We start from the raw sequence: 14044 nt of genomic DNA, 5'->3' as shown, positions 1-14044 counted from the left end.
ACACACTTGTGCAGGTGCAAACCGGAATTATGATTTTGGGCGGGATGTACCATCACATCCACGATGCTGTACATTTCACCAATTATCGGGTGCAAACCGGCTATAAAATCGCTGTTATGTAGCGAGAAATGTGCAGAGGCCAGCTCTCCCGGTAACAGCTGTCCTTTGTGATAGAGGGACGTCCGGGTTTATGACCCAGAAGTCTCTCTGGCGTCCTTCTGTGCCACGGGGGGTTCTGGGAGGGATCCGATAGGCTTCTATTGGGTAATGTCACCTAAAGATGTATCGCATTCCGGAGCTTGATGCATATGGAAATGCCGCCAAAACTCCGTACACGTTTTTTTTCTGAGATTTGACCGCATTTTAGGCTTTAGTCCATCCCGCCCTTTGTGAGGTATGCATTGAGATTAAGTATATTTGCAAACCCCCTTCCTTACATTTATTCATGTTTTCTAAGTGCATTTTAATGAAATAAATCTATGAAATAGATTAATATATATATGGGATGCGATTGAGATGCCGGCGGACGGGATGTCGGTATACCGACGCCAAAATCCAGACGCCTGTCAGGAAGCCGACGCCAAGAACCCAAAGGGATCAAGATACCGACATTGCCATCCCGAACGCCGGGATCCCGAATGCAAGTATACTAGCGTTAGCTCGGGGATGGGGGGTTAGGATTAGGGACCTCCCCGGGTGGGTTAGGTTTAGGGAGGGTTACGGTTAGGCTGTGGGGAGGGGGAGGTTAGGGTTATGCACCACCGGTGGGAGGTTAGGGTTAGGCACCACCCTGGAAGGTTTAGGGTGTGGGAAGGGGGCTTCGAGTTAGGCACCACCGGGGCAGGTTAGGGTTAGGCACCACCCAGGAAGGTTTAGGGTGTGGGAAGGGGGCTTCGAGTTAGGCACCACTGGGGGGAGGTTAGGGTTAGGATCAATGGGGGGGAGGTTAGGGTTAGACACCACTGGGGGGAGGGTTAGGGTTAGACACCACTGGGGGGAGGTTAGGGTTAGGACCAATTGGGGGGAGGTTAGGGTTAGACACCACTGGGGGAGGTTAGGGTTAGGACCAATGGGGGGGAGGTTAGGTTTAGACACCACTGGGGGAGGTTAGGGTTAGGCATCACTGGGGGGAGGTTAGGGTCAGGACCAATGGGGGGGAGGTTAGGGTTAGGCACCACTGGGGGGGGGTTTGGGTTAGGCACCACTGGGGGGGAGGTTAGGGTTAGACACCACTGGGGGGAGGTTAGGGTTAGGCACCACTGGGGGGAGGGTTAGACACCACTGGGGGGAGGTTAGGGATAAGCACCACTGGGGGGAGGTTAGGGTTAGGACCAATGGGGGGGAGGTTAGGGTTAGGCACCACTGGGGGGGGGTTAGGGTTAGGCACCACTGGGTGGGAGGTTAGGCACCACTGGGGGGGAGGTTAGGGTTAGACACCACTGGGGGAGGTTAGGGTTAGGCACCACTGGGGGGGAGGTTAGGCACCACTGGGGGGGAGGTTAGGGTTAGGCACCACTGGGGGGGGGTTAGGGTTAGGCACCACTGGGGGGGAGGTTAGGGTTAGACACCACTGGGGGGAGTTTAGGGTTAGGCACCACTGGAGGAGGGTGAGGGTTAGGGTACTCGCCAGCCCCTGTCGGGATACTGAGGATCGGGATGGCGCTGTCGGTAAATTATAAAGATTCCATATATGCATACTAGCTGTAGCCCGTATATACAAAGAGGCATATCTAACTGGGCATGAGGTTTAGCGAGGTAAAAAAAACTTGCGCCCCTCATGCCCAATTTTGGATTACCGCTTCTGATACCCGCGGTATCCAATTTAAAAAAAAAAGTTGACGCTGGGTTTTTAGATCTTGTCTGCCCGGGGTCACCCCTCCATCATGTCACTGGGGAGGGGGCTTCTCAGCTGCTGGGAGTCCCAGGGGCTACTGGGAGGCTCTGGGGGGCTGGTGGGTGGAGCAAGGGCTGCTGGGAGATGTGGTTCTCCCAGCGCCTGTTACAGGGAGGGTGTGGGACACACACTCAGGGGGGTCACACACATCGGGGATCACACACACTGACATACTCAGGAGACCGGGTCACGTCGCTGGGGGAAGAAGTCAGCGCTGCAGAAGGTGAGTAATTGAGCTAATTGGATATTTTCAAATGGTATTGGGGGGGGGCGTCGCCGGGGTCCCAGAGCAAGTCCCGCTGATTTCTTTCTAAAATTTTACGATTTTAGGAAATACAGATTGCTCTGGAGATGCTCAAAAAAAACAAAACCTCCCAGCGCACATAATCTAAAAAACCCTGCACCTGATTGCATAGCAAAAATTCCGCACCTGCTGGAAAAACCTTACAGGTGCAGGATTTTTGCTATTCCCGCCCTCAGTTGACTATGCCCCAAAATTATTCAGTTTTCATGAAAAAAATATATTGCCCACCTGCTTCTGCCTAGTATATGTTTTATGTTTATGCTATTTATGTAGTATTTGTGATGTTTCAAATGGTTTGGGAAATCTTGATTCCCTTTCTCCAGTAAAAATATTATTTTAATTACACAGATGTTGATTCATTATTGATTTACTTCTGAACTCCACAAACGCTCCTCGCCACATCTTCTGTAACGATTTGCAGTTCAGTGTTTGTGTTCTCTGGTGTCAGTGTCGCACCCACGCTGCCTGACTCTCCTTCTGTAAACAGCCCACCGGCCTACTATTATCTCACACGCTGTACTGTACTGAGGTTTATCTGTTTCTGTTCCAATTGTAATAGCAGAACAGGGAAATATCTGTCAATAAAGTGATGTATTTAACCACATGTTAGAGAATTCCGTAAATAGAACAGCAAAGAGGTTTCATACAGAAATATGCCAGAGGCCGCCAGGAGCCATTTTGACAAATTTGCTGAAGTAAAGTCTTATCATTCTGATAAGGGTATGTGGTCAGGAGGTCGACACTGAGTATATAGACACTACAATGCCGGCACCAGTATGCCGACGGGGTTGTAATGTGAAATAAAGCATCTTAACTGGATCGGCTTTATAATTTTAAACTTTCACATCATGTTTAAAGTTGTAATACCGGTTAAAATGCTTTAATTTGGATTACAAACGTATTGACATAACAGCGCCAACATATCACCCATCGACCTGCCGTATGTATCCCCTTATAAAATGCATGAAAGCTGTAAGTTAGTTGCCTGTATAAGGTGATCCATAAACACTGATGGGTATAAATTCCTGCACGGGTGACCCATGAGCCATGTGATGATATTGGGGGAATGTGATGTTGTTTAGCTCCAGGAATGAGTTCCTGGAGCCAGTGGTGGCTTCAGAAGGGGGGCCGCAGTGCAATCCAAAATTCAAATAGGGGAGTCACACCAACTGCCACCCCAAACACTGCCAAACTTTGCTGGCCGGGACTCACTGGCAGTTGCTGTGGCTCCCCAATTTGGATTTTGGATTCCACCACTGGAGCCGCCACTGCCCTGTCAGTTTTCACTGGAAAATACCCAGTAATGTAGTTTATAAAGATATAAGGATTATAAGGCATACATGCCGACTTTCTGGCTGCCCCCTCGGGTTAGGGGAAGCCAGATCAGCGCTGCAGTGAGCTTGGTGATGGCAATGGTGGGCAGTTTGGGGACGTGGCGGCGTGATTCTAGCCTTGCCCCCGTTATTCAATGCCAAGATTTATGGTATTGTAAAGCAGGAGACGGGTCTACGATGATGCGATTCAGCGCAAATCATGTCATCGCCCCCCTCCGGACCGCCGACTTTCGCCAAAAAGTTTGGGAGAAGCGAGAGGGTGTGGTGGGGTGGCGGCCAGTCCAGGAGACTTGCCCTCTCTTGTGCGTGGCCGGAAGTGCCACACGATTTTTGGGAGCTTCCTGGCCATTGGGAGAGTCGGCAAGTATGTATAATGAATGATATGATCATTTTTGTGATGGTGTATGGTCACAGAACTGTCCGTTGCTATAAATATATGCAGTGGCTTGCAAAAGTATTCAGACCCCCATATAAACTCAGCAGATTTGTCTGTATTACCTAAGACACTTACACAGATTGTTCCAGACCGTATTTCTATTGGGAACCAGACGGCTCTTAAAGTCATTTTTCAAAAACTCATAATTATATGATTGCAGATATTGTTCTTTATTTTTAAAAAATATTATAAAAACTGGACACGAAGAAAAGTTAGTGCTGGCTTGTAACTGTTTCATAGCATACAGTGAGGGATCCTTGGTGCTCTGTTATGTGACACATATATAAATTGATTTAGTTAGGTTGGTTTAGGTTAGGAGTAATGCGGTCTAGTTGCACCCGATGCCCTGTTCACCCCGAGCTCTCTGATGCCCAGTTTCAAGTGGTAAAGTACGCTTTATCTACCGTGATTTCCCCATAAACATTCCTGGCGTATGAGTAAGAAGCTAGTTCTGTTTCCTTGATCTGAGATTGGACATCTGTGAAAGCCCTGAGTCCTTGCCAAGTCTCTATAAGCTGCTAAAGGTGACCAGTTGGACACTGCAGCCGAAAATGTCAGAACTTCTCTGAATGTTGTTTTTTTTGTTGGTGTTTTTGTTGTTTTTATTAGCTAAAGTAAATAATAATATATATATTTTTTTTGTTTTATAAAATGTAATATAATGGACCTTTTGGACTTAATACATTTTATTTAAAACTACTAATAATATTATTTTATGTCTGTTCTGTAGGCATAGGATGGTCTTTTTTGGGTCTCACAGGGCGGCGGGATGTACTAAAGGAAAAATGCAGTAAAAACACAGTTTTCGGGGTTTTTACCGCATTTCCCGGCCACCCTATTATCTGTGCAGAGGGTAACACCAGAAAAACCTGGCATTACCCTATAGAAGCCTATGGGCTTCTTACCGCAGACCACGTCCTACGCTTCACCGCTGCCTCGCAGTCGCCCAGCACTGGCCCCCACTCACCTGAGTGTCCTGGTCGCCGGCCCGTGCTCCTCCTGGGTCCTCCGTCTCCTCCTAATCTTCTTCCGGGTGCAGGGAGGAGGAGGAGGAGGAGGAGGAGCCCGGGGCTATCACAGGTCACCAGCAGGAAGTTCCCGGGGCTTGGAGGGGGTGGGGTCCCACAGATACCCCCTCACCCTGCGTCGGCTGCTTCGTAAAGAGCAGCTCTTATCGAAGAGCTGTCCTTTGTGATACTAATCGGTACATCACGCCCAGGTATTGTTACATATTGACAAAGATTCCATGCGCAGTAAAGACTTGGGGGTATTTATCAAAGCTTGGAGAGAGATAAAATTGTGAGAGATAAAGTACCAACCAAGCAGCTGCTAACTTAAATTTTACTTTGTCTCTCCGGGCTTTGATAAATGCCCGTGTGCAATAAATTTAAAAAAAAATGTTTACATTTTGTGGGCTCAACACATATTTGGGTGTAGGCTAACAATTTACTAGGACGTGGCGAAATCATCAGTATTTCACTGGCCCAGTAGGGAAACAGGAAACTGTCCACTGGACCCTCACTGCCTAAGGGACCTGCCGTATACCCTACATGAACAAGGGTGTAAAGGAGTGGGAGAGAGATGGTTGGAAGCAGGGCCGGCTCCAGGGGTCTGAGCACCCTGTGCTGGCCCGTTCGGATGCGCCCTGTCATCCCGCGCGGCTTAAATTAGGGGCGTGGCCTCATTACCATAGGCCACGCCCCCTACGTGCCGTTATTAGGAGGCGTGTCTGCATGGCACGCCTTCAAATAACGTCAGGCCCTCCGTCACTGGCTGGGCTTCCCCCAGCCCTCTCCCATCAGTGAATGGATGCCGCGCGCATCCGAGGGTCACGATGACGCGAACGCACGGTCGCACCCCCCTTGCTGTGCCGAGCTGGCTGCTTCTCCCGGAAGAGGCAGCCAGATTGTCGGCAAGCCTGGGCATGAGCCCCACCCATCAGGGCTGAACCAAGAGCGATGTTACTTGCGTCGCCATCCATGGCACAAAGCAGATGGGACATCACAGTTCCTACCTTGTGCACTGTCTCCAGCTGGTGGGGTGCCTGAAGGGGCAATATGCCACCTGTTGAGGTGCTGGGCATGTCCTTAGATTGTGCCCTGTTTCTTGGGAAAGGTATATTTCCCCTTCAGCTTCTGTACCTGGAAGTGACGTGGAGTGAGGGCGGAAGTGCGGTTCCCTGGCCATACAGTCCACCAAAAACAAAAACTTGTCCCCTCATGGGCTCGCTTCGCGCATCACACTTTGGGGTTGGTGGCTCGCATCGCTCACCACAAGATTATATTCCCCCTCTGTGCCCATGTGGATAGTAGGGAATGACGTTGGACAGTAACCTGATGACGTAAGGTTACAAAAACTGAGGGGATCTATCCACTTCCCAGTTTCCTGTTCCCGGCCTCCTCTTCTGTGATCTCATGACATCACGTGCGCCGTGTCCGGCGGGTGGTAGGGTCTGACCCAGGCTGCCCCGTTATGCCGACGCCTGTCATTAGACATACATCGGGAGCCCGACGCCCAGCATCCCGATCGAAGGGACGCCGGGGGCCGAGCGCAGATAGCCGCGGGGGGGGGCGGGTTAGGTTTAGGGTTCCCGGGGGGACTTAGGGTTAGGCACCCCTCCGGGAGGTTAGGTTTAGGCTAGGGGAAGAGGGGGTTAGTGTTAGGCACCCCCGGGGTGGACTTAGGGTTAGGCACCCCCCCGGGGAACTTAGGTTTAGGCGGCGGGGAAGGGGGGGGTAGGTTTAGGCACTTAGAGGGGAGGATTAGGGTTAGGCACTGGGGGGGAAGGTTAGGGTTAGACATCCCTAAGGGAGGGTTAGGGGGTAGAAATAGGTTAGTATATACTTACCTTTGACGATCGGGATTTCCTCCTCTGCCGGGATGCCGCTGTCGGGATTCCAACCGCCGGGCATGGGTCCGGCGGTAAATCATACCGATTCCGTAACTGATGACGTCAGGGTACAAAATCTATCCACTTCTGTCCCCTAAAGGCGTCAGTCTCCCTGACATTCCAGGAGCATAGGCAAGTATGGCTCACTAGCCAGTACTGATGACATTAGTGAGGCAGGAGGCACTTTGGTTATATCGTTGCAACTCACATGTCAGCAAATCTCACTTTAAACCTTTTAAATGGTGCGATCTATAGCCACTCCTACTTTTATAGTAGCTCCACCCACTCCCTGAGACAAGTGGGTCAGTAAAATTGGTGTGAATTATGTTAATCATGTCCATAGGTGCTGTAAGTGTGACTCCCTTGCTATTGGTAGGGCTGGCTGTGGGCTCTGCATCGTTTGATCATGACAGGCAGGGGATTGGGACATTATAGGATGCCCGCATGTCACATGGCTTCAGCACAGGCTGGAGACATTATTCCTCTGCGTAGGAGGATAAAGAGCGAAAATAGACAGGGTGGAATTGAATTATTAATTCCACATCCCCTAATTAAATTATTTACTGCAGTCGAGGACAGCAACATCATTTACTTGTTGCATCTAAGGGGGGGGGGGGGGGGTTAACCTCTGCTGTGCCTGTGCTCGTCCATTGAGCAACAGCCACTCCATTAGATCATAAGCTCTTGGGGCCAGTCACCTACACACAGCCATAGTCTTGGCTGATCCGCTGTTCATGAGAATCCAGCTTGTGAGATAGTAAGCTGGTTGCTGGCTGTCACTTTGGCAGCTTATAACTTGCTGTATGTTTTAGCTTTTCCACAAATGACAGGAGGATGAGTAAAAATAATCAGTAACAGTTTTCGTTGCACATGATGCGATACAGGGAACTGCATAGTAATAACTAATGACTGTTCTCATGGGAAGTCCTGAGGACGGAGGGCCCTGTGTCATAGGTAAACAGCACATTGTTCATTGCTGGGCTGGGACACATTGCACGTTGCTCCAGCCTGATCCCTTGGCTTTAGAACAGGCATAGTTTGGAAAGTAATACAAAAGGCCGGGTGAGTCACCAGCTAATGAGCTGGCAACGCGCCCTTTCCATGCTCTCCCTTGGCACACAGCTGTGTACTGGAGCTCGGCCGGCCCAGGGGTGGGAACTGAGAGGGGTGGGCGAGAGCTGGAATCCCTGTGACTGCTGAGTGCGGGCTATGCTGTGCCTGTCTGACGTGAGGTCTCCCTCTGTTTCTCCTTACAGGGTCTCCAGTAAGGAACTGTCCGAGCTCATCGACCGACTCCAGAAAAATGCAGACCAGGTGGAACGGAATGTGGTGGACGTTGATTCTAAGCTGCAGAAGGTACCTGACACCCCAGAACACTATTGGGGAGGATGACTGGGGAGAGCTGCCCCTAGATCCCTGTAATAAGGGACATGGGGGCAGATGTAATAAGCTCTGGAAAGTGATAAATTGGAGAGAGATAAAGTACTGACCAACCAGCTCCTAACTGTCATTTTTCAAACACAGCCTGTAACCTGACAGGAGCTGAGTGGCTGGTCGTTTATCACTCTCCAATTTATCACTTTCTAGAGCTTCATACATCTGCCCCACAGGGGACAAATTGTTTTCTAAAGTATATGGGACACATATCTTCTAGTGCAGAGGTATTCGTATACCACTTTTAGTAAATATTTCCTTTGGTAGACATGGGGGGAGATGCACTAAGCCTTGGCGAGTGATAAAGTACCAACCAATCAGCTCCTAACTGTCACATTACAGGCTGTGTTTGAAAAACGACAGGAGCTGATTGGTTGGTTCTCAGGGCCTGAGAACGCTATTCTGCTTATACGCAGGCAATGCAGTTGCTGATATCAGCGGTGATATGTAAATGTTTGCATTCGCATTGCGATCGCAGCCTAATATAAGGACGCCCACATCCCCTTACTCACATCCGTATATTTTAGCAATATTGCGAAACAATCGGTAACATCGAGTAACATCGGACCCATACGCGCAGTTAAGGCAGGTCAGACCTCCCTCAGGAATCGCTTACTTCTGCGCACGCTATACAGCCTCACACTGCATATGGTATTATAGTGTATAATTTCTGCACGCCCATGCAACCCCGTCCCAACACACTGGCACGCCTGCGTTTCCCCAAGCACGCCGTCAAAAAGGGGTGTGGCCTCGTTGGTCGGGGCGTGGCCTCGTTGGTCGGGGCGTGGCCTCGCGCTTCGAACCCCGGTGGTCCTGTTCTTGTTACTGCAGGGGGCTGCAGAAGGTGCCTTGTGGCAGTGCTCAATGCTACAATGCAGCACTCTACTCCTGTCACTGAAGGGGAGTCTGCACCTTGGTGTCACCCCTCGGCAGGTGACACCCGGGTGCGGGCCGCACCCCCCTTGTGATGCCACTGCCCGTCACCACCCACAAACGGCACTTCCTGTCAATCACTCTTCCATGGGTCCGCGTATTCTCTGCGATCGCAGTGCGCAACAAATGGGTCGATTGCGTGCGTATAAGCAACTGCGTTCCTTGCTGAGTCAGACCCTTGATCTCCATCCACTTTATCTCTCTCCAAGACTTAGTACATCTCCCCCAGGTCAGGTGCAAACTTCTTTATTACTGCAATCCATCGTATTACTAAATACCCACGGCCGGGTGTAAACTGCCGACATGTCACCTTTCATCTCCCCTGCTCTCAATCAGACACTGACCCTGTTTCACTGTATATATGACCCCCAGACCCTTATTATATAGGGACGAATCAGCAGCCCCCGATTACTCAGAGTGACCCATGCTGTGTTAGATTGCGGCTGTCTAACCTCTCTTACCTGTGAAAGTGGGGAGCAATGTTTTGTCGGAGACTACAGGTCCAGATATTATCTGTCATCTAACACACAATGCAGCTTTCCTGCCACGATAGACCAACCGGTGAGTGACTTAGGTGTCTATGGGCCTGATTCAGGTTGGATCGCAATGCTACGTTCGCACGCAACCGGCCACTGCGAATATATGCTAATGAATGCATGGGCACTGCCGTCGCAGCACAAGATGCAGACGCCCAGCACTACATAATGCCGCCCCCTTACCCGCTTCTCACATCCGTACTAATGTGCAAGTATGCGATATCATCGGTAACATGGAGTAACATCGGAGCTGCATGCACACTTGTGGCTGACATGACCCTGCTGCAGAATCTGCTAGACTTCCTGCACGCAGTGAGTCCTCAGGCTGCGTATGGGTTCGCTGTGTATAATTTATGCAACGGCGTCCGAATGCACTGACGCGCCTGCGTACGCACGATCATCCCCCCCCGTCACCACCCACAAACGGCACTTCCTATCAGTCACTGAGTGATGAGCCTGTGTAGTGCCTGCGATTGCATTCCCGATCGCAGCGCCTGGTTCGCATACTGCATGCGCAGATTGCAAACATTGGCCGGCGGCGTGCGAATGCAGCATTGAGATCCAGCCTGAATCAGGCCCTATATACTAAGCCTTGGAGAGAGATAAGGTAGACGTAGATAAAGTACTGAGGAGCTGATTGGTTGGTACTTTATCTCCGCCCACTTTATCTCTTTCTAAGGCTTAGTACATAGACCCCTTATTGATCAGGTCACAACTCTTCAATAAGTAGTCTTAAGAGGCTGGGCATTTTAAGCCGGTTACACCTGATGACGTACAGATCTGTTACACTGCAGCATTATAATATATATATATAATATATATATACTGTGTGTGTGTGTGTATATATATATATATATATATATATACATATACACATGACACGAATGTCAGTAAAAACATGATCATTTAGCACGTGTCTTTTGCACATACATTTTCTATCTTGTTTTTTGTAAATAAAATATAACAGGAAACAGACTGGGAGGTGGCGTAACTTGTGCCCACCTCACACATGACACCTACCCTTGCATTGGCCATTCTATATGCCCAATGTTACATTGCATTCTATATCCATTGGCACAGTGCATGCTCTCCCACCTGACATCCATTCACAGCCCCAAGGTGCCCACGTACTGTACATCCAATGACTACATAAGTAGGGATCTTACACTTATCCCTACCTGTAGCACACAAAATATATTATTAGAAAGGATTGTTCACAGGTATATGCTCAATATTTCAGATTTATATTGCTCTGCGTGTGCATATTGTTTAATGAAAAGATGGCTTGTAAATAAATTAAGTCATCATTTTGCCATTTTCGAACTAACATATAAATATGACTCCAACATAGTGTATTCTGAATACCCACCCCCCTCTCCCTTTCAAAGACCCTATACTTCTCAATGTGAAATGCGTGGAGGGTTCTGGGAAACAAGGTGCTATTTAAAAATGTAAGAAAATAAATTAAAATTAAAAAAACAAACATATTCCTGTTTCATATACATACGTGTATTATAAGGAATATACAGAACTGTAAACGATTATGCAGACCAGATGTTACCTCAGAGTAATTATTAGTAACCTTTAGTTAAATAGCGCCAACACATTACACAGCACCTTACAAGACAATGTAAAATCACCAGATCTAATAATAATAATATTATTATTATTATTCTTTATTTATATGGCACCACAAGTGTTCCGCAGCGCCTTACATAGTACATAAACAAATAGGTGACCAGTGACTTACAGTACAGTACAATACAGGACAAGGATAATATACATAGCTACATTAGCGACCATAACACCCACATAAGCAGCCGAGCATAAGCAAGCAGGGAAAATACCAAGGCGCTTAACATACAGTGTTATTGTGTATCTGCAGCAGTTAATAAAAAAGGGGATAAATTGAAACCCAACAAGAGATCATAAAACAAGCAGAAACTGCGCTAGTATACACATAAAAATAGGCATAAATTTAATAGATCAGATAAGAATAACATTTAAAGTTTATACAATACACAGTCAAATAAAGCAAGAAACACATATACAATACGAGCAATATACAGTGTAATGGAGCAACAAAAATGAAAAATGAAACTGAGCATAAGCAACCAAGTATTAGGTGCCCTAGTGGGGAGTAAAAAGTAGATTAAAGTAGGTAGAAGCACAAGAGGGTAGAGGGCCCTGCTCATGTTAGCTTACATACTAAAGGGGAGGGGCAGACAAACAGGTGTGACACCGATGGGGTAAACTACCTCATATTTGTCTCCCTTTCTGAGTTTCCCTCTGGGAGATGAGACAGAGTTTCTTGAAGTCATGTCAGGTGAGACTTACGGACGCGATTCATATAATCATGCTCCTCCTACTTTGACACATTATACAGTTAGCGCCACCACAAACTGCCTACTGCAGAGTGATGAGGCGAAATGCGTTGTCACATTGTGTTATGCCCCCCCATATCTCATACTAACTTGGCATCACTGAGGTAGCTGGAGAGCTTAATCTACCAGTATGTTTATGGATTGTGGTAGGAAATCAAAGCATATGTATGTAATATTCTAGATGTATGCAATATTACATATATAATATAAATGGTTAGATTGGTGGAAATTGCTAATAAATAATTATAAAAAGAAGAAATAATTTTTAAATATAATTACTATACTCCTATAATGCTGTATCAGACATTTTGCAAATAATAGTGCTGCTTATAGAGCAGCTCTGAATGTTCCTACAATGTAGAATTTTCTATAGTGGGCTTACTACTGTATGAGGTAACAGTCCATATGTGTTTTTCGTGGAAATATGATCACGTTGTAATCCCATTCTCTCACCTAGGATGTGGATAAGATTGTCTCCTCCCAGCCTGTGATGTACAGAGATCCCACAGAGCAAATCATGACAGAATCTGAGAGGCTGATATCGGTCCTGGAGACTGACGCGCTCCTGGCGCGCCAACACAATCACCCACAGGGGGACATGATCCAAGAGGAGTGAGTGATTCCATGTTTTATAAACATATGTAGTAAAAACATTGCCCTGATGTGATTTTATATAGCAAGTGAAGGTACCAGTGCATAGAATATATAGGAAAGGCTGTGTATTACGTAGCTGTATAATATATATACACTACACCACAGAATTGTTGGTATCAAAACAAGCTCGCTGTGCTTTCTGCCACTGCTCTGCAGCAGGGGGGAGGAGCTTCTATTATGGCGCAGGCAGAGTTGGAGTGACGGCTTTGCAGACTTGCGGTGTGGTTTAGTAGATTCATATGCAGGTTGGAGCCTGTGATGCCATACTAACTCAGATGACCGCAGACTCAGCGTTTTATCCTGTCTGAGAAAGGAATGAACATCGGAAGCCCAGATTGAATCTTTCGATGGGATGGTAAATAACTGTTGCTTCAAAACCATTTGATGAAAAAACCATGATGATGGACCGTACATGCGCAAGAATCCTGGTTTGCACATTCGCAATAGAGACCCGCAATCGTGCAGTGGACGGGCCAATTTTTTTTTTTTCATCGGCGGACCAAAGCTTCCACCCCATTCAGTTACGGCCATCGAATGGAAATATCACTGGAGTTGGGAAAAAAAAATCTATCAATGTTTGTAGACCATCAACTATCGATGTCCATCCCTAGTTTAAGATCAGATCCCGCTTGCCATGCAGACGAGGCTGTTTATTATTGTCGCCTTTGGATGCGAAAAAGGTCAGCTGCCCTATGTCACATCCACAGAGCATTTCAGTGCTGTATCCAAGGGCATCACAAATAAACAAGTTTATAATATGAAGGACACGGTGTACAAAAATACAATGGGAAGTGAAAAAGATAAAGCACTGAATTTCATACTAGGTTGCAGGATAGGATTTTAGAAAGAATACATTTGACAGGACAAGCATGCTGGCCACTAACACAGACTTTATGCATTAAAATATAGTTTTAGAAATTCACTAGGAAATCACAACCTTAGCGAGACACAAAGTGATGTCCCTGGTTAATAGTGAATTGATAGACTGGATTCTGGAGAATATTGGCTCAGCCCCCAAAATGGCTGCCTCAGCTGTTTGTAGTTGACATGTCCACTTGAAATGAAATACTGATCACAAAGCAACGGATTGATAAATATTTCCTTCCCCCTCCATCGGAGGAAAGGCGAGGGACCGGTGACATCATTCCTTCCATGTGCGATGATGTCACAGAGCTTCTGGCATGAGTCTAGTACTAGGTGGAAGGAGCTATTGGTGTAGGAGGTTCTAAAAGAGCTTTTTTCTCC

General features: G+C 47.5%; 1 protein-coding gene across 1 annotated transcript in view; it reads left to right on the top strand.

Annotated features, from left to right (window-relative positions):
* The window catches only part of PPL (periplakin), a 78947-nt gene that overhangs the window by 38565 nt on the left and 26338 nt on the right, over positions 1-14044 (top strand). Inside the window, exons 2-3 of the mRNA XM_088464718.1 lie at positions 8115-8214; positions 12603-12757. Coding sequence (XP_088320844.1) covers positions 8115-8214; positions 12603-12757 — 255 coding nt within the window. The remainder of the gene's footprint in view (positions 1-8114; positions 8215-12602; positions 12758-14044) is intronic.

This window comes from Taudactylus pleione, unplaced genomic scaffold (genome assembly GCF_031769625.1).
Source record: "Taudactylus pleione unplaced genomic scaffold, aTauple2 ptg000061l, whole genome shotgun sequence".
NCBI classification, from domain to species: Eukaryota; Metazoa; Chordata; class Amphibia; order Anura; family Myobatrachidae; genus Taudactylus; species Taudactylus pleione.
The sequence above is the reverse complement of the archived record's forward strand: the minus strand, read 5'-3'. Positions and strand labels throughout refer to the sequence as shown.